The 19,555-nt window shown below is 37.3% G+C and overlaps 1 protein-coding gene across 1 annotated transcript in view; it reads left to right on the forward strand.

Annotated features, from left to right (window-relative positions):
* The window catches only part of TTN (titin), a 238,711-nt gene that overhangs the window by 145,477 nt on the left and 73,679 nt on the right, over positions 1 to 19,555 (forward strand). Inside the window, exons 134-171 of the mRNA XM_055719331.1 lie at positions 124 to 390; positions 506 to 645; positions 1,610 to 1,736; positions 2,475 to 2,617; positions 3,656 to 3,779; positions 4,624 to 4,890; positions 5,038 to 5,135; positions 5,290 to 5,458; positions 5,551 to 5,817; positions 5,962 to 6,228; positions 6,320 to 6,598; positions 6,705 to 7,113; positions 7,217 to 7,341; positions 7,437 to 7,703; positions 8,309 to 8,578; positions 8,685 to 8,987; positions 9,106 to 9,408; positions 9,768 to 9,955; positions 10,043 to 10,157; positions 10,739 to 11,023; positions 11,314 to 11,465; positions 11,616 to 11,763; positions 11,898 to 12,075; positions 12,169 to 12,290; positions 12,389 to 12,676; positions 12,770 to 13,066; positions 13,180 to 13,366; positions 13,944 to 14,059; positions 14,152 to 14,451; positions 14,687 to 14,986; positions 15,080 to 15,185; positions 16,258 to 16,454; positions 16,558 to 16,863; positions 16,989 to 17,267; positions 17,709 to 18,008; positions 18,114 to 18,416; positions 18,514 to 18,888; positions 18,987 to 19,289. Of these exons, the coding sequence (XP_055575306.1) occupies positions 124 to 390; positions 506 to 645; positions 1,610 to 1,736; positions 2,475 to 2,617; positions 3,656 to 3,779; positions 4,624 to 4,890; positions 5,038 to 5,135; positions 5,290 to 5,458; positions 5,551 to 5,817; positions 5,962 to 6,228; positions 6,320 to 6,598; positions 6,705 to 7,113; positions 7,217 to 7,341; positions 7,437 to 7,703; positions 8,309 to 8,578; positions 8,685 to 8,987; positions 9,106 to 9,408; positions 9,768 to 9,955; positions 10,043 to 10,157; positions 10,739 to 11,023; positions 11,314 to 11,465; positions 11,616 to 11,763; positions 11,898 to 12,075; positions 12,169 to 12,290; positions 12,389 to 12,676; positions 12,770 to 13,066; positions 13,180 to 13,366; positions 13,944 to 14,059; positions 14,152 to 14,451; positions 14,687 to 14,986; positions 15,080 to 15,185; positions 16,258 to 16,454; positions 16,558 to 16,863; positions 16,989 to 17,267; positions 17,709 to 18,008; positions 18,114 to 18,416; positions 18,514 to 18,888; positions 18,987 to 19,289 (8,670 nt within the window). The remainder of the gene's footprint in view (positions 1 to 123; positions 391 to 505; positions 646 to 1,609; positions 1,737 to 2,474; positions 2,618 to 3,655; positions 3,780 to 4,623; positions 4,891 to 5,037; positions 5,136 to 5,289; positions 5,459 to 5,550; positions 5,818 to 5,961; positions 6,229 to 6,319; positions 6,599 to 6,704; positions 7,114 to 7,216; positions 7,342 to 7,436; positions 7,704 to 8,308; positions 8,579 to 8,684; positions 8,988 to 9,105; positions 9,409 to 9,767; positions 9,956 to 10,042; positions 10,158 to 10,738; positions 11,024 to 11,313; positions 11,466 to 11,615; positions 11,764 to 11,897; positions 12,076 to 12,168; positions 12,291 to 12,388; positions 12,677 to 12,769; positions 13,067 to 13,179; positions 13,367 to 13,943; positions 14,060 to 14,151; positions 14,452 to 14,686; positions 14,987 to 15,079; positions 15,186 to 16,257; positions 16,455 to 16,557; positions 16,864 to 16,988; positions 17,268 to 17,708; positions 18,009 to 18,113; positions 18,417 to 18,513; positions 18,889 to 18,986; positions 19,290 to 19,555) is intronic.

Below are 19,555 nucleotides of genomic sequence, written 5' to 3' on the forward strand. Positions count from 1 at the left end.
TGAATTGTTTCTTAGATACTTGTTTTCTCATTTTGCAACAGAACTGTGTAATAAGGACTACATTTAATCATTCTTGAAAGACTGAAACTTCAGACTGAAATATATCTTGACTTTTGCTTGCAGAGGGAGACCCTTACTTCACTGGGAAGCTTCAGGATTACACTGCTGTAGAGAAAGATGAAGTAATCTTACAGTGTGAAATCAGCAAACCAGATGCACCAGTGAAATGGATGAAGGATGGCAAACCAATTACTCCATCAAAGAATGTTGTTATTAAGGCTGATGGTAGAAAGAGAATCCTTATCCTCAAGAAAGCTTTGAAGAAAGACATTGGACAGTACACCTGTGACTGTGGTACTGATCAAACTTCTGCTAAACTCAATATTGAAGGTACGGTTATTTTACTGGGCTGCTCTGTAGTAGAGATCTTTTGAGGTCTGAGGTCTGTTAAGAGACTGAGGGAATCAATCGCTTTTTTTTTTTTTTTTTTTTTTTTCCCCTCCAGACCGGGATATTGAGATTGTACGTCCACTATACAGTGTGGAGGTGATTGAGACAGAGACTGCCCGTTTTGATATCGAAATCTCTGAGGAAGGCATCCATGGCAACTGGAAGCTAAAAGGAGAACCCCTGACTGAATCAGCTGTAAGCAAATATTTCAGGATGTTTATTATGTGTGTCTCAACAATTTGCAGGGAGGTAGGGTGTGAGGGAAAAGAATGTGGCTACAGAAACTAAGTGAAAACTCCTTTTGGTTTCAGTAAGGGTAACTTTAATAAAAATACTGGGGTTTTTCATTAATAACTTTTTAAATGTAGTATAAAGAATTCAAAATTTTATATAACATAGATAAACAATAAATTATTTTACATAAATAAGTACATTCTGTATTTCTAGTCCCTAACAATCATGTATTCAAAGTGCAAATACCTTGTGGAATTCACTTAAGTGTAATGGCATTTAAAAATATGAACTTGGATATTCTGTGTTTACCTTTAGGTTTTGAGTTATGTTTGGTTTAAATAGATGTAGATCACATTTTCAAACTCTTTTCCACAACTATGACAGCTTAAATTGGTTTAAAATGGTATAAGACTTAATCAAATATTCTTAATTCCTTACTGGAGGTATCTGGAAAATTAAAAAGCAATACAGTCATGACTGGCAATAATTTTGCAACTCTTTGATGCAACAGTATCAATGTGAATAATACACAAAGATCAGAAGTTCCATGAAAATCAGTGTCTGGACAAAAAAAAAAGACCCTTCTCAAGGAAATGACACAGCACAAGCTTAGTAATTTCTAGGTCCCTTAGGTCTCTGACTGGGCTACACATAGGTGTGTTGGCTTGTCAGTCAGCACATTCACCAACATGAATGTGTTGCCTCTTGCCCTGTTGTTCTAAGAGGAAGCAGACTGTATTATGCAGAGGCTTTAAAAGAAAAGGCCTATGAATGAAAGTTCATAAGTTACATTGCAAGTGGTACTGGGCCTAAGAGTTGTGAACAGAAGAGAAGGCAATAGATGCACGGTATGAGAAGTGGAGGCTTTTGCAGTGAGGAGCACAAAAAAGATACTGAAAATGTTCTTTCATTTCTCCTTTTACAGGAATGTGAAATCAAGGAGGAAGGCAAAAAGCACTTCCTTACACTGTACAATGTACGCTTAGATCAAGCTGGTGGAGTAGATTTCCAGGCAGCAAATGCCAAATCCGGTGCCCACCTTCGAGTGAAACGTAAGTGTCTTTCAAACTGAAATTAATTAATTACTCATTGCCTCTTCTGAACGGGTGAAGAAATCTCTATACTGTATTGAACCCACAGCAATTCTTTCCAGAAGAGCAACTCAAGAATTAATTAGTCAAGCCATTTTAACTTTTTAGTTAAAGAATGTCCTATATTTTTTTTTGATCTTGTATAGAGTTTATTCATATAAGAGAAGCAAAAATAAGGAGATGGCCTTGAAAGCTGTTTCATGTTCTTGGCATCATATGTTGTTATGAAATCAAAGTATTACAAGCAAAGGCTTTTCTGCATTAAAGTATCATGTTAACCTGAGAGGATGGGATCACAGTGACATCTGGGGATAGGGTTAAGAGCTTGATAGACAGGGACAGACCACACGGTTGAAGACCACTTGTTTCCCACTCCAATCCTAGCCCTCGCTATTTTGGAAAACACATGCCTTATCTAGCAAGAGGCATGCAAGGCTTGGCAGGGAGACAGATGTACGACAACTTTCCTGCTGACCTTGTTCAATTTAAAGAAACACACTATGCAAATAGGAAATTTTAGGTGACCAGCCCTCCCCCTAAAAACCCAGGGTGGCCTCTTCTATTTAGGGAATGTAAAGAGCAGCATTGCGATGTCTGTCTCTCTTGAAGGAAGCCACCATGGAGATTAGTGCATAAAGACAGCAGCTCTCTCTTGGGTAGAAGTGACTAATCTGAAAATGATGTCTTCTTCTTACCAAGCTCGAGTAATTGGCTTGCTGAGACCTCTGAAAGATGTAACAGTGACAGCTGGGGAATCAGCAACCTTTGATTGTGAACTATCTTATGAGGGAATCCCAGTCGAGTGGTTCCTGCAAGGAAAAAAACTGGAGCCCAGTGATAAGGTAAAGAAATTAAACTTTATTTTGACTCATGTTTCTTCTTCCTTCCTCTCTTCAACTCCCGTTTTCCTTCTTTATTTCTCATTTACACTCTGCCAAGAGAATTACTAAAGCACAGTAATGTGGTAGTGCTGCTGTGCCACGTAGCAAATCCTCATTAAATCAAATATATTGTTTTTCCCCCCAGAAATTCCTGTATTCTGGAATACTGCAAGTGTTTATTGTACTAAGAAAAACTAAGTTTCCAAAATCATTACACCGGGAGTTTGTGCCTGGTTCTGTTGGAGACTCAGCCACAGGGGTTCTGAATTATTTTTTGCTCAGGTTAATTGTAATTACAGTGAGAGGGTTTTGAGGTGTGCTATCAGGAAATGCTTTTTTTTTCCCCTCTGAATGCTGAGTTGCAGTCCAATTCTGCATATAAGGGGATTAAGAGGATTCAAATTCCATTTCAGGCATTTGTTCTGGCTCTCCAGATAACTTTCTGGGCAGATTTGCTTGTCAGGCACTTCTCACTCGCTATTTTTAACCCTTCATCAAGTGCTGGCTCTTAACTGAGATCTGAGCAGCCTGGAATGCAGTCAGTTTAATATTTAAAGTTAATGGTAGGGGAAATTCATAAAAAGCTTTAAATAAACACATTAAGAAATATAAAATATAAATTGATATCACTGGGTTTAAGACTTCTTTTTTATGTACTAGGCCTAAGGGAAATAATGCAAATGAAAATAATAGGAAACCTCAGACAGAAAAACTTGCAAGGAATTACAAGGTCATAAATACCTTTAGAACATGGGGAAATTTAAAATTACAATTTTATGTAAGCAAAAGTACAACACAGAAATAATTCTCAAAATCATCAAAGCATTTGTGTCTTGAGCTATATCTAGTATACTCAAAAGAAAGTTATCAAAATTTTATATACAATTAAACAACAAAACTCCACAGATAACCATAAATAGCAATGCTATTTCATTAAATATTTCTTAAATATTTATTGTAGATACTTTAAAAAGTTGGATTTTTTATGTACTTTATAAGGTTGTGACACGTGCTGAAGGCAGAGTTCACACACTTACTCTTCGAGACGTCAAGTTAACAGATGCAGGAGAAGTATCACTGACAGCAAAAGATTTCAGAACTCAAGCAAATCTTTTTGTGAAAGGTAAGTCAGTTATTTTAATTATACCATAGTCAGTGTTAATGGTCCATTTGCGATTCATGCTGGAATATAAACCATATATGAAATTAGTGGGATCATACGTACAATATTGGACTGGTAGATAACCTTCCCGATTAAAAAAGCTACTTAAAATCTTTATGCTTCACAGAAGAGCTGATGAAAGGAGGAAATACTGGAAATGTGTGAGATGTGGGAAACAAATCAGTTCATTGGGATTTCCAGGGCTTTATTGCAGACTTGAACATTCAATTGCCCTCAAGATGACCCACCAGTACTGGCCTTTATGGCTCCCAATGGCTTTTTCTGCTCTTTTTAGTATCCAGAATTCTGTGAGAGCACAATTACACCATCAGTCAAGCAACATAACACTGACTGTATACCTGCATGCACTGCTTGCAAGCTGTGTATGGCTAAGTCAAGAAAACTGCACACACTTTAACTAATTCAATAATTCAGGGAGAAATCAAAAAGTAATTCCTTAAGTTCAGTATAACTTCAGAGTCAGTGAGATCATGTGGATATAGTTCAGCTAAAGAAATTGATTTGCAAAGCTTTGTGATGATCTGCAAGTAAAAACCCCACTGAACAAGGATATTGTTCAGTCTAATCTTAAAGTAGGAGGAAAATGAGGAAATTAGCTGAATTAATTGAACATGTCTGGGCATTAAAAAAAAAATAAAACAACCTCTTCAGCAGAGATGCCTAAGAGCCTTTTTTATTACTCAGTCAAGGAAAACAAGTAAACGCAATGGGACAGTTCTGTACTAGCAGAAGGCTGGCTACAATTTAGATCTTTTCTATCAAAAATTCTATCTATTTCTTTTAGAACCCCCAGTTGAATTTACTAAACCACTTGAGGACCAGACTGTTGAAGAGGAGGCCACTGCAATACTAGAATGTGAAGTTTCCAGGGAAAATGCTAAAGTTAAATGGTTCAAAAATGGAGAAGAAATCCACAAAACAAAGAAGTATGATATCATTTCTGATGGCAGGATCAGAAAACTCATTATCCATGGCTGCACACTGGATGATGCAAAAACATATACCTGTGATGCTAAGGATTTTAAGACATCATGTTTTCTCAATGTGGAACGTGAGTCACTTACCATTTTCTGCAAAATGTCTGAATGCTATAAATGTTATGTACTAGTGTCTATGACTGGCAATAGTATCAATGCCAACAATTTATTCTTCTCTACTGGAGACTTTCCTCTACTATAAATTTTCTTTTCTCTTTTAGCTATTCGTGTTGAGTTCCTGAAACCCCTAACTGACCTTGAAGTTAAAGAAAAAGAATCTGCTCGGTTTGAATGTGAAATTTCTCGTCCAGGTATCAAGGTCAGTAATAATACTTTTTAACCTGTGTAACTCATTGAACTAGAGCTTTTTATAAAAAACTGACAACTTAATTGTGTTGTTACAAAAGAACACGCAACTGAAATTATGATGAGTATATTAATATTAATAATGAAGTTTATTTGTTCTAAAACAGGTGAAGTGGTTTAAGGACGGCATTGAAATTAGAAAAGGCAAAAAGTATGACATAATTTCCAAAGGTGCAGAACACATTCTCGTTGTCAGTAAATGCGTCTTTGATGATGAAGCTGAATATGCCTGTGAAGCAAAAACAGCTCGAACTTCAGGCCTACTTACAGTGATAGGTAAGCACAGTGTTTCAGAATGTAATCTATGAACAAGAAAAATTGTTTTTTTGATGAACAACTGTAACTATCTTTTGAAATTCTTGTTGCAGAGGAAGAGGCTGTTTTCACAAAAAATCTTCCTGATCTTGAAGTAAATGAAAATGACACTGTAAAATTGATCTGTGAAGTCTCAAAGCCTAATGCTGAAGTCAGTTGGTTTAAAGGAGATAAGGAGGTACCTGACGGTGGTAGATTTGAACACATTTCTGATGGCCGAAAGAGAATTCTTGTCATACGTAACGCTCATCCTGAAGATGCTGACAAATATACTTGCAAGCTCCCAAGCTCTAGTACAACAGGAAAACTTACTGTGCATGGTAAGAGAGTTACTTTACTGGCCTTGTGTTCTGGAAAAAATATTTAAAGACAAAAAAATCAGGAAGAACACAACTTGGTTGATTATCTTCGGAAGTAAAACTTAAAATAAAGTCATATATATCTACAAAAATGTTTTCTTTCAGAACTTGCAGCAGAATTTCTCACCAGACCACAAAATCTTGAGGTTCTTGAAGGAGACAAAGCTGAATTTGTCTGTTCAGTATCCAAAGAGGCAATTACAGTACAGTGGCTGAGGGGTGACACGGTCCTGGAGCCTAGTGATAAGTACAACATCATTTCAGATGGCAAAAAGAGAACACTTGTGGTTCAAGACTCTGTTCTAGGGGATGCAGGAAAGTATACTGTCATGGTTGGTGAAGCTAAAGCTACAGCACGCTTAACAGTGATCGGTAAGCTTTATTTTATCAATGTGCAGGTGCATATTTTGTTGCATTCCTTACACTACATGATGTTCTATTTCTTCTGTTTTCTCAATTTCAGAAAAACTCAGGATTATAACTCCTCTTAAGGACCAAGAAGTTAATGAGGGTCAAGAAATTATCTTCAACTGTGAAGTCAATAAAGAAGGTGCTAAAGAGAAGTGGTATAAAAATGATGAGGCAATATTTGATAGTGCAAAATACATTATTGTCCAGAAGGATTTAGTTTACACTCTCAGAATCAGAGATGCACAGTTGAAAGATCAAGCCACCTATACCATCTCACTGTCAAACCAGAGAGGTGAACACGTCAAAAGTTCTGCTGCCTTAACAGTATTAGGTAAATAACTAGCAATGTATTAAAATTATTTCATCATCTTACATTCAATTTCGCATCAGGATCTTGAGGATGTAAATTAATCAGTTTGGGGTTTTTGTCTTAACAGAGGAGGATCTCAGAATTGTTGAGCCCCTTGAAGACATTGAGACCATGGAAAAGAAAACTGTCACATTCTGGTGCAAAGTCAATCGCCTTAATGCAACCCTCAAATGGACAAAGAATGGTGAAGAGATCACATTCAACAAGAGAGTTTTGTACAAAATTGATAAATACAAGCACTCACTCATCATTAAAGACTGTGGGTTTATAGATGAAGGTGAATATACTGTTACTGCTGGACAAGACAAATCTGTTGCAGAGCTTCTCATCACAGAAGCACCAGCAGACTTCATTGAGCACCTCCGCGACCAGACCGTCACTGAATTTGATGATGCTGTCTTTACATGCCAGCTTTCCAAAGAGAAAGCCAGTGTAAGATGGTACAGAAATGGAAGAGAAATAAAAGAAGGCAAAAAGTATGTACATGTTATTATGATTGTTAATTTATTAACTGTGTTTGCTTTACTTTCTTGCTTTGTCTGGAAACTAAAATACTGCTTACTTTTCTCCCCCATAAAGATACCAGTTTGAAAAGGATGGAAATCTGCACAGATTAATCATAAAAGACTGTAGACTAGATGATGAGTGTGAATATTCCTGTGGCGTGGATGACAGGAAATCTAGAGCAAGACTTTTTGTTGAAGGTATGTGTAAAATTGAATAGGATTTATTTCTTCATTACTTAGTAATAATAGAAACAATATACAAATAACACCAAACGAATCAACATTTACTTCAGAAATCCCTGTTGAGATCATCCGACCACCACAAGATATTTATGAAGCTCCTGGTGCAGATGTCATCTTCATGGCTGAGTTGAACAAAGATGGTGTGGAGGTCAAGTGGCTGAGAAACAACATGATTATCATTCAAGGTGACAAACATCAGATGATGAGTGAAGGAAAGGTCCACAGGCTGCAGGTGTGCGAGATAAAGCCCCGTGACCAAGGGGAATACAGATTTATTGCCAAAGATAAGGAAGCTAGAGCTAAGCTTGAATTAGCTGGTAAGTTGCTTGCTTTGTGTTTCTTTTATAAAATCTTAGACTAGTGAATTAACTATTTAACTAAATTGATTTTTATTCTTCAAAAGAGTTGGATTAAAATGAATACACAATCAGGCCGAGACAATTGCAAGTCTGTTAAACTGTATTACAACAAACATTTTTTATTATACTATGTTGATTCAACTGCTGATGAAAACATAGGTCACTTCTCAGTGTCTATACCAAAAGCATGAGTTGAGTGTAAAGACAGAATCTTTTTGTTCAGTCAATGCAGATCTAAAACATGAGAATTATTTGGCCTACTCATTTCAATCATATAAGACATGTAATTCCTGATTTTTCTATTCTACAGGGTCAGACCAATAAAATACATTAAGTTAATGCTAAAAAAGCAACTCCCTCTTCCCTGATTTTATAGGACACAGTATACACCAACCAGCCTGAGCTTCTTTTTCTAGAGCAATCTAATAAGTATATGAAGGATTTGCTTAGAATTCACATAACAGCTCAGTTTACTTTTCTATGTTAGCTTTTTGCTGATGACGCAAATATATCTAATTTTTTAAAAAATGTAAGTACTTACTTGTCACATTGATCTTCCTTAGCTGCACCTAGAATCAAGACTGGTGATCAAAACCTTGTGGTTGATGTTGGGAAGCCTTTAACTATGACTGTTCCATATGATGCCTACCCAAGAGCAGAAGCCGAATGGTTGAAAGGGGAGGAAAGTCTGCCCACAGCCACTGTTGATACAACAACTGACTGCACTACCTTTAAAATTTATAAAGCAAAGAAATCAGATAAAGGAAGGTACAAGGTTATACTTCGAAACAAACATGGCCAGGCAGAAGCATTCATCAATGTAGAGGTCATTGGTAAGTACTCCTATTATTAAAATCTTGCTTACGCTTATTTAAGCCAAAGCAGGGGAAAAAAAAAAAAAAGATTCAATGCCCTAAAATATTGTCATATTTTTGATAGATGTTCCAGGTCCAGTTAGAAACTTGGAAGTCACTGAAACTTATGATGGTGAAGTTGGCCTTGCCTGGCAAGAACCAGAAAGTGATGGTGGAAGTAAAATAATAGGCTATGTCATTGAAAGACGTGATATCAAGCGTAAGACCTGGGTTATGGTCACTGATCGTGCTGAAAATTGTGAATACACTGTTACTGGACTTCAGAAGGGAGGAGTTGAGTACCTCTTCCGTGTTAGTGCAAGGAACAGAGTTGGTACTGGTGAGCCAGTGGAAACAGAGACCCCTGTGGAAGCTAAGAGCAAATTTGGTGAGTAGAAGTTATGAAAAACTCAGTGTTTGATGACAGTGTAAGAAAACCAGTACAAACTAACAATAGCTAAAACCCACAATTTTTTTTTCCTTTTTCTCTGTAAAATAAAATGCAGATGTTCCTGGTCCTCCTCAAAATGTTGAAGTTACCGATGTGAACAGGTTTGGAGCTACACTTACCTGGGAACCACCTGAGTATGATGGAGGATCTCCAGTTACTGGCTATGTTATTGAACTACGTAACAGAGGTTCCATCAAATGGGAGCCAGCTATGACCACTGGAGCTGATGAACTGTCAGCTGTCCTGACTGATGTTGTGGAAAATGAAGAATATTTCTTCAGAGTAAGAGCTCAAAACATGGTTGGAGTTGGCAAACCAAGTCCTGCTACACGTGCAGTAAAAATTATGGACCCTATCAGTAAGTATGCATGCACACTGATTGTGATTGCCTTATGTGAGACAGGGACATTTGGGCCGTTTATATATTATGTGTGCAGGAAAGTTCCATTAAGAAACATGTGCTGGAAATACTATGTACATTTAGATTTTTCCTACTTTTGTCCTTCAAACGTATCAGGAGTACTTTGCTACCATTTGGTTCAGTAAGAACTCCAAATATTTTTGCTTTGAAATTAGGATCCAACTTCAGTTTAAAAAACTGGCTTAGAAAAAGCTATGCAAAGGCTTTAAAAAGAGTACTTTAAGGTATAGATGGCTGATATGCAGAACCATACTCCTTTATTAGTTGCAAAAATGTATCTCTCAAATTATTTTCAGAGAGACCAAGTCCTCCTATTAACCTTGGTCATTCAGATCAAACTAAGTCATCAGTGCAGCTCACATGGGAACCTCCTCTTGACGATGGAGGAAGTCCAATCTTAGGCTATATTGTTGAAAGGCAAGAAGAAGGAACAGACAAGTGGATTCGCTGTAACCCAAAACTAGTACCAGCTCTTACTTTTAAGGTAAGATACTCCATTCATCAGCAAAGTACTCAAAATGCATAGATCATCTTTAATACAATTTAAGAGATTATCATTTGTGCTTTTTAGGTAACTGGATTGAAACCAGGATCCAGTTATTACTACAGAGTCTCAGCAGAAAACGCAGCCGGTGTGTCTGACCCAGCAGAGGCTATTGGGCCATTAATTGCAGATGATACTTTTGGTAAGCTATATGCTACTTATTAAAGAGAATTAATTAAATAAGACATACAATTAAAGTCCATCTTGTGGATAATATGTATATTTTTTACCAGATTACTGTGATGACAACTGATGACATGAACCTTAGACCTTTGCGTTTCTGAGCTGTTCCTCCTCCATTATGAATTCTGCAGATAATTAGCTGTACTATTAAGCAGAGAGCTATTAGGTTGCCTGAAGACCAAGGCATGACCTTTTGTCTCCTGATCTAGCTTTATGGGAGGCAGAGAAGACAAAAAAAAACCCACAAAAAAACCCCAACAATCGAAACAATACAATACAAACAAAAAAAACCCCCAAAACACAACAAAAAAAAGGGTAAATTAGATCTCCTACTTGATAGGCTAAGCTGCCTTATCATTCACATATTTCTAAAAAGCATTTAACCAAAAGAGTTAGTCAGTGATAAGTGACAGCTAGTCCTAGACAGCTCCGACCTGCAGGTTGAGATATAGTCAGAATCAGCCTCTCCACACAGCTATCATAAGCCATATTCAGAACATTTGAAAGTATTTAATTGAATTCATTTTCTACTTTTTCCAGTTGGACCTACAATGGATCTAAGTGCATTTAAAGATGGGCTGGAAGTTATTGTTCCAGAGCCAATCAAGATCCGTGTTCCTATCACTGGCTACCCTGTGCCAACCGCCACATGGTCTTTTGGTGACCAAGTCTTAGAAGAGGGTGATCGTGTAACAATGAAGACCACTGCCTCCTTTGCAGAACTCGTAATTACTCCAAGTGAACGTCCAGACAAGGGAATTTATTCCTTAACATTAGAAAATCCTGTGTCATCTGTTTCAGGAGAAATTGATGTTAATGTTATTGGTAAGTGGACATGTATATATTCTAGCAATATCATTCCATATTTGTCTTGGTAAAATCAGATTAGGTTAATAAAGTGAAATCACAGAACCTTCAGTAAACCATGTCTATTAAAATATAACTAAAAATTAGGAATCCATCCTCCAAAAATCTCTTTTCTGGTTTTCAATATCCAGCTTTGCTGTTTAAGGTAGAATGGCTAAGAAGTGTAAGTCTCCTAGCAGATAGATTCATGGAGATGATCTGTCAAATTCTGATTACAAAATAATTAATACAATTTCGATGATTTCTAGCTCGTCCAAGTGCACCAAGAGAACTTAAAGTTTTAGACATAATCAAGAACACAGTACAGCTGTCATGGGAACCGCCAGAAGATGATGGTGGAAGTCCAGTTACTGGCTATATAATTGAAAAACGTGATGTAAGCCGGAAAACATGGAGCAAAGTAAGTTCATTTTTTCTCATTTCAGTTTTGCTTTCTCATTTCGATTTGCTATATTGCTTCCACATGTGCTACTGCATTTTGTGTCTTATTTTGTTAATAGCACTTTGGAAATAAATTTTAGAAACACATTGGAGCTTTCCTTCTTTTTAGGTTATGGATCATGTTGTTGACCAAGAGTTCACTGTACCTGACCTCATCCAAGGAAAAGAATATTTATTTAGAGTTTCTGCATGCAATAAATGTGGCCCAGGAGAACCTGCATATATTGATGAACCTGTAAATATGTCAGCACCAGCAAGTGAGTCAATCGTTTCACATTGTTGCTGATTTTCTGTTTCTGAAATCTTGCTGATTTTCTTCAAAGTAAGATGTAAAAAGATGTCTTCCTTAGACTGGCTTCTAACAACCCGTTTGTTTTTAATTTCGTAATAGCGGTGCCTGATCCACCAGAGAATGTTAAATGGAGAAATCCAACATCAAAAGGAATCTTCCTAACATGGGAGCCTCCCAAATATGATGGTGGAGCCCGCATTAAGGGATATCTGGTAGAAAAATCCCAACGTGGCACAGACAAGTGGGAGATATGTGGGGAGCCAGTTGTTGAAACAAAGTAAGCAAATTAAGATCAGAAGTTATATCCTTTCAACTAACTGTGCCATCCTCAATGCTTTAAATACCTTGATTTTGTTTTCTTAACAAACAGAATGGAAGTAACGAAACTCAAGGAAGGAGAGTGGTATGCATATCGGGTTAAGGCTTTGAACAGAATAGGAGCTAGCAAGCCAAGTAAGCCAACAGATGATATTCAGGCCATTGATGCAAAAGGTAATTACTTCAATCACTGACTTAAAAGATCTGCTTTATTTTTACCAGTCTTTGAAATACTGTTTCTACAACAATGTTTTTATTCTCTCCTAAATCAGAGGCTCCAGAAATTTTCTTAGATGTGAAGCTTCTTGCTGGACTTACTGTGAAAGCTGGAACTAAAATTGAACTGCCAGCTAAAGTAACTGGAAAGCCTGAGCCCCAGATTACTTGGACCAAGGCTGAAAAAATTTTGAGACCTGATGACAGAATCACCATTGAAACCAAACCTAATCATTCTACAGTCACTATTACAGACAGCAAGAGGAGTGATAGTGGAACCTATATTATTGAAGCTGTAAATTCCAGTGGACGTGCTACTGCTGTTGTTGAAGTTAATGTTCTTGGTATACATGTATTTTATGTTGTTTATAAAAATTATTAGTAATGTACTGAGTTATGCAAGCAGAAGGTTAACATTCACATCTTGTGCTCTACAGATAAACCTGGTCCACCAGCTGCATTTGATGTATCAGAAATCACAAATGAATCCTGCCTTCTGACATGGAATCCTCCACGAGATGATGGGGGTTCTAAAATTACCAACTATGTCCTTGAGAAAAGAGCTACAGACAGTGAAATATGGCACAAGTTGTCATCAACTATTAAGGATACAAAATTCAGAGCTACCAATTTAACTCCTCATAAAGAATATGTGTTCCGAGTCAGTGCTGAGAACATGTATGGTGTTGGGGAGCCAGCACAGTGTAACCCCATCATTGCAAAATATTCATTTGGTTAGTTGATTAAATTAATGTTAAATTCTTACAATATTTTAAGAGGGGGGAAAAACATATGTATGATGGTTCTGTGTTTTTTTTCTTGTTTTTGTTTCAATTTATTTATACAGATCCACCAGGCCCTCCAACCGGTCTCAAGCCTATAGAGGTCACCAAAGACTCAGTCACCTTAACATGGAATGAACCAGATGAAGATGGTGGCAGCCCCATAACTGGCTACTGGGTTGAAAGATATGATCCTGAGCAGGATAAATGGATAAAATGCAATAAAATGCCAGTGAAAGATACAACATTCAAGTAAGGCTATAGTCAGTTCAATCTGAAATGGGTCACAGAGACATAAAAATGTATTGGTAGCCTTTTAAACACATTTTACATTGTGTTTACTATTTTTTCCTTGTTTCCACAAGTTCAGATCCACCTAACATCTGGTGGCACACTTTTTTTTGACAATTAGTTTTAAAGAGCAACATCTTTACAGAAGACTGAATCATTCTTTTTTTTTAAAATGTTATGCTTATTAATTTCTGTGCTATTTGATTATTCATAACACCTTCTAAAACAGCAGACATAGCCATCTCAATTTGGCAAAAGCCTGGTGGCTTTTTTCTCCTGATACTCATATTTACTAACAACTGTGGAACATACATAAATGCAATATGACTTTCAAAACACTGGTTTCTGTGTCGTGGTGCACCATTTTACTGTTGACAATACACCTATTTTGGATGTTCACCATTTCATAAAACATCATTAGCAGTAATTTAAGTATTTTCAGATTTTCCAAGTAAACTGTAGTACAAAGAGAGGATAATGTTTTAGGTACCAGTTAACATGTAGGTGTGGTTTAATCAAACTTAATTTTTCTTTCCAGAGTTAAAGGTCTTACAAATAAGAAGAAATACAAGTTCCGTGTCTTGGCAGAGAATCTTGCAGGACCTGGAAAACCAAGCAAGGAAACAGAGCCAATCTTAGTGAAAGACCCAATTGGTATAATAAACACATTTTTAATGTTTTAGTTTAACAACAACAAAAAAATTATTTGTTTTCAGTTATGTAATTAATATTGGACTCCTGTCTAGATCCACCATGGCCTCCTGGAAAGCCAACTGTGAAAGATGTTGGCAAGACATCATTATTCCTGAACTGGACAAAGCCAGAACATGATGGAGGAGCAAAGATCGAATCTTATGTCATTGAACTATTAAAGACCGGAACAGACGAGTGGGTGAGGGTGGCAGAAGGAGTTCCCACAACAGAACACTTCCTCAAAGGGCTTATGGAGAAGCAAGAATATTCATTCCGTGTAAGAGCTGTGAACAAGGCTGGTGAGAGTGAGCCCAGTGAACCCAGTGACCCTGTGCTGTGCAAGGAGAGGCTCTGTAAGTATTGTTTCAGAATGTGCTGCTACTGCAAATACACAGTTTCTGTCTTTATAAAAGCCCCATGTCTGCGTGTCTCTGTAGTGAACTCTTGGAAGGCTTATGAAATATTAAAATCTGTCCTGCTTCAGCTAAGAAAATACAAAGTTTTAGTAGTTTTGGTGTGTTCCCTGTCTTCCGCAATTTTTGGTGTGAAATACACTAATCTGTTTTACCTTCTTTTTCTATTTTACAGATCCTCCTTCACCACCTCGGTGGCTTGAGGTTATTAATATTACTAAAAACACAGCAGATCTTAAATGGACAGTACCAGAGAAAGATGGGGGTTCCCCAATTACCAACTACATTGTTGAAAAGAGAGATGTAAGGCGGAAAGGCTGGCAGACAGTTGATACGACAGTGAAAGATACCAAGTACACAGTGAGCCCACTGACTGAGGGCTCATTGTATGTCTTCCGTGTGGCTGCTGAAAATGCCATTGGACAGAGTGACTATTGTGAAATTGAGGATTCAGTGCTTGCTAAAGATACTTTCAGTAAGTTTCAGATTTGCTTACTGAGTGATCAATAGAAACAGTTCACATGTAATGGATTCCTATTCTTCTAATTTGTGTATTTTTTTTCTTTAGCAACCCCTGGACCTCCATATGCTCTTACAATAGTTGAAGTCACAAAAGGTCATGTTGATTTGAAATGGGAACCACCTAAGAATGATGGTGGCAGACCAATTCAAAGGTAAAGTAATTTTAAGTTTTCTTAGTGTTTCCTGTAGATTAAGATCTTTTATGAGTGATGACATTTTTGTCAAAATGTTTAAATTTTAAATGAACACATTTTATATGAAAAAGAGATGAATGAATGTAAAAGAGAAGCCATACGATCAACGTAATTAAAGGTTTGATTTTAAAATGTGGAAATTATGCAAATATAAATAACCCAATGTGCATGAATAATGAATGTATGTCAACATCCTCAAACATCATCTAATAAAATGAGATTAAATTGAACTGCATATAAAACAGAAAAAAAATAAGGTATCCAGTCTCCAGTTCCTCCAGAGCTGTAGCCAGTTAGGCCCATCTACCACTTAATATTGTTACATTTTCCTTCTGCCTTAGTTTCTCATTCAAATGGTATGACTTAAAGTGAAGGCTCATCACTTTTCTGTTCATTCTTTTTATTACACTTTTCAAGCAAACTGGTTTACTCCTTTGGGTTGCTTCTAACTTGTCCTTTTCTTTGGTTTCTAAAGTACCAGTCCTCTGAAATTCACCTTGAATGCCAGTTAGATTTTTCCTCTTTGTATTTTCACTCTTCCTTTCCTTCCCAATCACAGTAAACGTATCTTAAACAAACAACTACAGAGATCTCCCTGCAGCAACATAAGTCACTTAATTCACCTTACTTTCCCACAGTCTACCATAGGCAGAATTTTAACAGCTGAGTAACTCACAGATAATACCTAAAAATACTTTCAGTGGACTAACCACTGAGATCCAAACTAGCAAAGATACAAGCATAGCTTTGAGGTTCTTTTTCTTCTGCAGCTCTCTAAAACCTAAGAACATAGCAGAAGTTCAGGAACTGGCTTTCAGAATTGGCTCTATCAGTAATGTCAGCCCCATTACATCCAAGACCTACCAGGACTACGTGGCTGATGTGTGAAGTTCATTGAATCTGTCACCCATGACTCTCTACTTTTCCATTGGCCAAACTATTCTCATCCCTATTTATCTATTCTATTGAGCAAGAAGTCTGAAGTGTTCATGTTTCAAGTGCCTGACAGTATTTTCCCCAATTTATTCAGATACGTTATTGAAAAGAAAGAAAAACTCGCCACTCGCTGGGTAAAAGCTGGAAAGACAGCTGGTCCAGACTGCAATTTCAGAGTGACTGATGTCATTGAAGGTACAGATGTACAGTTCCAGGTTCGTGCAGAAAATGAAGCTGGCTGTGGTCATCCCAGTGAACCAACCGACCTCATTCATATTGAAGATCCAACAAGTAAGTAGCAGTATAATATACAGTGTATGGATTACAGAAGCAGTATACTGTGTAGAACAGATATTCTGGAGAAAAATGACACAACTCTTTTCCATTCCTGCAGGTCCTCCTTCACCTCCTCAGGATTTACATGTCACAGATGCAGGTCGAAAGCACATTTGCATTGCATGGAAACCACCTGAGAAGAATGGTGGAAGCCCTATTATTGGGTATAATGTTGAGATGTGCGAAGCAGGAACAGAAAAATGGATGCGAATCAATTCTCGCCCAATAAAAGATCTAAAATGTAAAGTGGAGGAAGGTGTTGTTCCAGACAAGGAATATGTGCTGAGAGTCAGAGCTGTCAATGCTGTTGGAGCTAGTGAGCCATCAGACATCTCAGAAAAAGTTGTTGCCAAGGACCCAGACTGTAAGAATAGATTCCTTTCTTTTTTTTTTCTTTTTTTTTTTTTTTTTTTGGCGGGGGGGATCTGCATAACTGAAAAAAGAATGTTGTTTGGCAACTTTCTATTAATATTATACTTACTTTTACAGGTAATCCAACCATTGATCTAAAAACTCGTGACATTGTTGTTGTTAAAGGACAGAAATTAAGTATCCCTGTACCCTTCAGAGCTGTTCCATCCCCAACTATAACATGGCACAAAGACGGCAAAGAGTTGAAAGCTGGTGACAGAACAACAATGAAGAGTGACTACACCTCTGCATTGCTCGAAGTCATGGACAGTGTTCATGCTGATGCTGGTGTTTATACTATCACATTGGAAAACAAGCTGGCATCAACAACTGGCTCAGTCAATGTCAAAGTCATCGGTAAGTAGGCTTCTTCCATTCTGAGAAATATACTTATCCTCATTTGAGCCCTACAGCTGAAAGAAGAAAGGACTCGAAAAATCCGTTTTCTGCCATGTGAAGGAATCACTTCAATTCAGACACATGTAGAAAGCCATAAAGGCATTAATCTTACAAAATCCCACAAAAAAAACACTTTACCCCAAGTTGGTCTAACTAGTCAGTGACTGCTCAAAGCCCAATTATTGTGAGTAGTCATCATATAAATATGAAAAACCTGTAAGAATTCTGAATACTTTTCACCTTTAGGATCATAAATTCATACATATGCCGTGTAGCCAATGTTTGTGGGTTTTGGTTTGCTTTCTGCAAAGCAAAAAAATGCAGTATAATTTCATATTTGTAGGAATACAGTTTCTCATCTATTTAGTTAACTAATTTTATTATTCTTATTTAAAACAGGTCCACCTGGACAGTGTAAAGACATTAAGGCAAGCGAAGTAACTAAGAATTCTTGCAAAGTATCCTGGGAACCTCCAGACTTTGATGGTGGTACTCCTATTCTGCATTATGTTCTGGAACGCAGAGAAGCTGGTCGTAGAACATATATCCCAGTCATGTCTGGTGAAAATAAGCTTTCATGGCAAGTCAAAGATCTTATCCCTAACTGTGAATATTATTTCCGTGTTAAAGCTGTCAATAAGATTGGAGGAGGTGAATATCTTGAACTAAGAAACCCAATCATTGCAGAAGACCCAAAACGTAAGTTTTTTTTCACTACTAACTGATCTAGCAACTTGAATTTTAACTCAAATCTTCATACTTTTTTTTTTCTCATATTATCCCTCTTCTTCTACTCTTCCACAGAGCCTCCAGATCCTCCTGTTGACCTTGAGGTCCATAATCCAACATCAAAATCAGTAACACTTACGTGGAAACCACCCCTGTTTGATGGTGGAAGCAAGATTATGGGCTATATAATAGAAAAGCTTGCTAAGGGCAAAGAGAGGTGGGAGAGATGCAATGACTATCTGGTACCTCTATTAACTTATCCAGTGAAAGGTCTTGAGGAAGGAAAGGAATATCAGTTTCGTGTTCGTGCTGAGAATGCTGCTGGCATTAGTGAGCCTTCTCGAATTACTCCTTTTGTGAAAGCTGTGGATCCTATCGGTATGCATTGCTCATTTGATTGTTTGTAGTAATTGCCATACATCCTCAAACGTATTGGAAGGTTCTACTCTGCATTTATCATTCTGTGTTATTACAGAGGCTCCAAAGGTCTTTCTTGCTGCAAACCTACAGTCGGGCCTTGAGGTGAAGAGAGGTGATGAGATCATACTTGAGGCACATATTTCAGGGTCACCTTATCCATCTATCACTTGGCTGAGGAATGATGAAGTTGTCAGACCAGAGGAAATAAAAAAGAGAGCAACAACGTATACAAGGAAGAAGAAGGGTGAAGCTGAAGAAGAGAAACCTTTCCAGCTTTCACTGCCAGAACGTATGAGTGTTGACAACCACAAAGAAGGAGAGTCTGTACTATCAATTCGTGACTCCATCAGAGCTGACCATGGCACATTTACAATTAAAGTGGAAAATGATCATGGTGTTGCAAAAGCCTCATGTGAAGTCAATGTGTTAGGTATGTAATGAGTGTCCTCAAGAACACCTAGTTGTTCAGAGTATTGGGTAAGAAGCAGACAAGATGAGTACTCACCATTTTTCTTGCTTTATTAACAGATACACCTGGGCCTCCAGTCAACTTTGTATTTGAAGATGTGAGAAAAAATTCTGTCATTTGTAAATGGGAACCTCCCCTTGATGATGGTGGAAGCGAAATCCTAAACTATGTACTGGAAAAGAAAGACAATACAAAAGCTGAAATGGGCTGGGTGACTGTCAGCTCAACACTCAGGCATTGCAAATTCCATGTAACAAAACTGATTGAAGGAAAAGAATATCTCTTCCGTGTATTTGCTGAAAATAGAGTTGGACCAGGACCACCATGTGTTTCAAAACCAATGACAGCAAAAGATCCTTTCTGTAAGTTTTAATTTTGAAATACAACTTTTTCAGAAAACCAGTCTAAAAGCTACACAGACTCTTAGAATACTCAGCCTTCATGTATGTGAACGTTTCCCAGAAGAAACTCGAGCAATGTAATTATTATTTCTTGCACATTTTAAACCACTGAAATAAAGGGAGATATTGAAAACATACTAATTTCAGTAGGAAAGAAATAAGAATGACAGTCACTGTGATAAAACTTTACACTTACAACATCTGAATAGTGACATTCTCTGTGTTCA

Source organism: Falco cherrug, chromosome 8 (genome assembly GCF_023634085.1).
Source record: "Falco cherrug isolate bFalChe1 chromosome 8, bFalChe1.pri, whole genome shotgun sequence".
NCBI lineage: Eukaryota > Metazoa > Chordata > Aves > Falconiformes > Falconidae > Falco > Falco cherrug.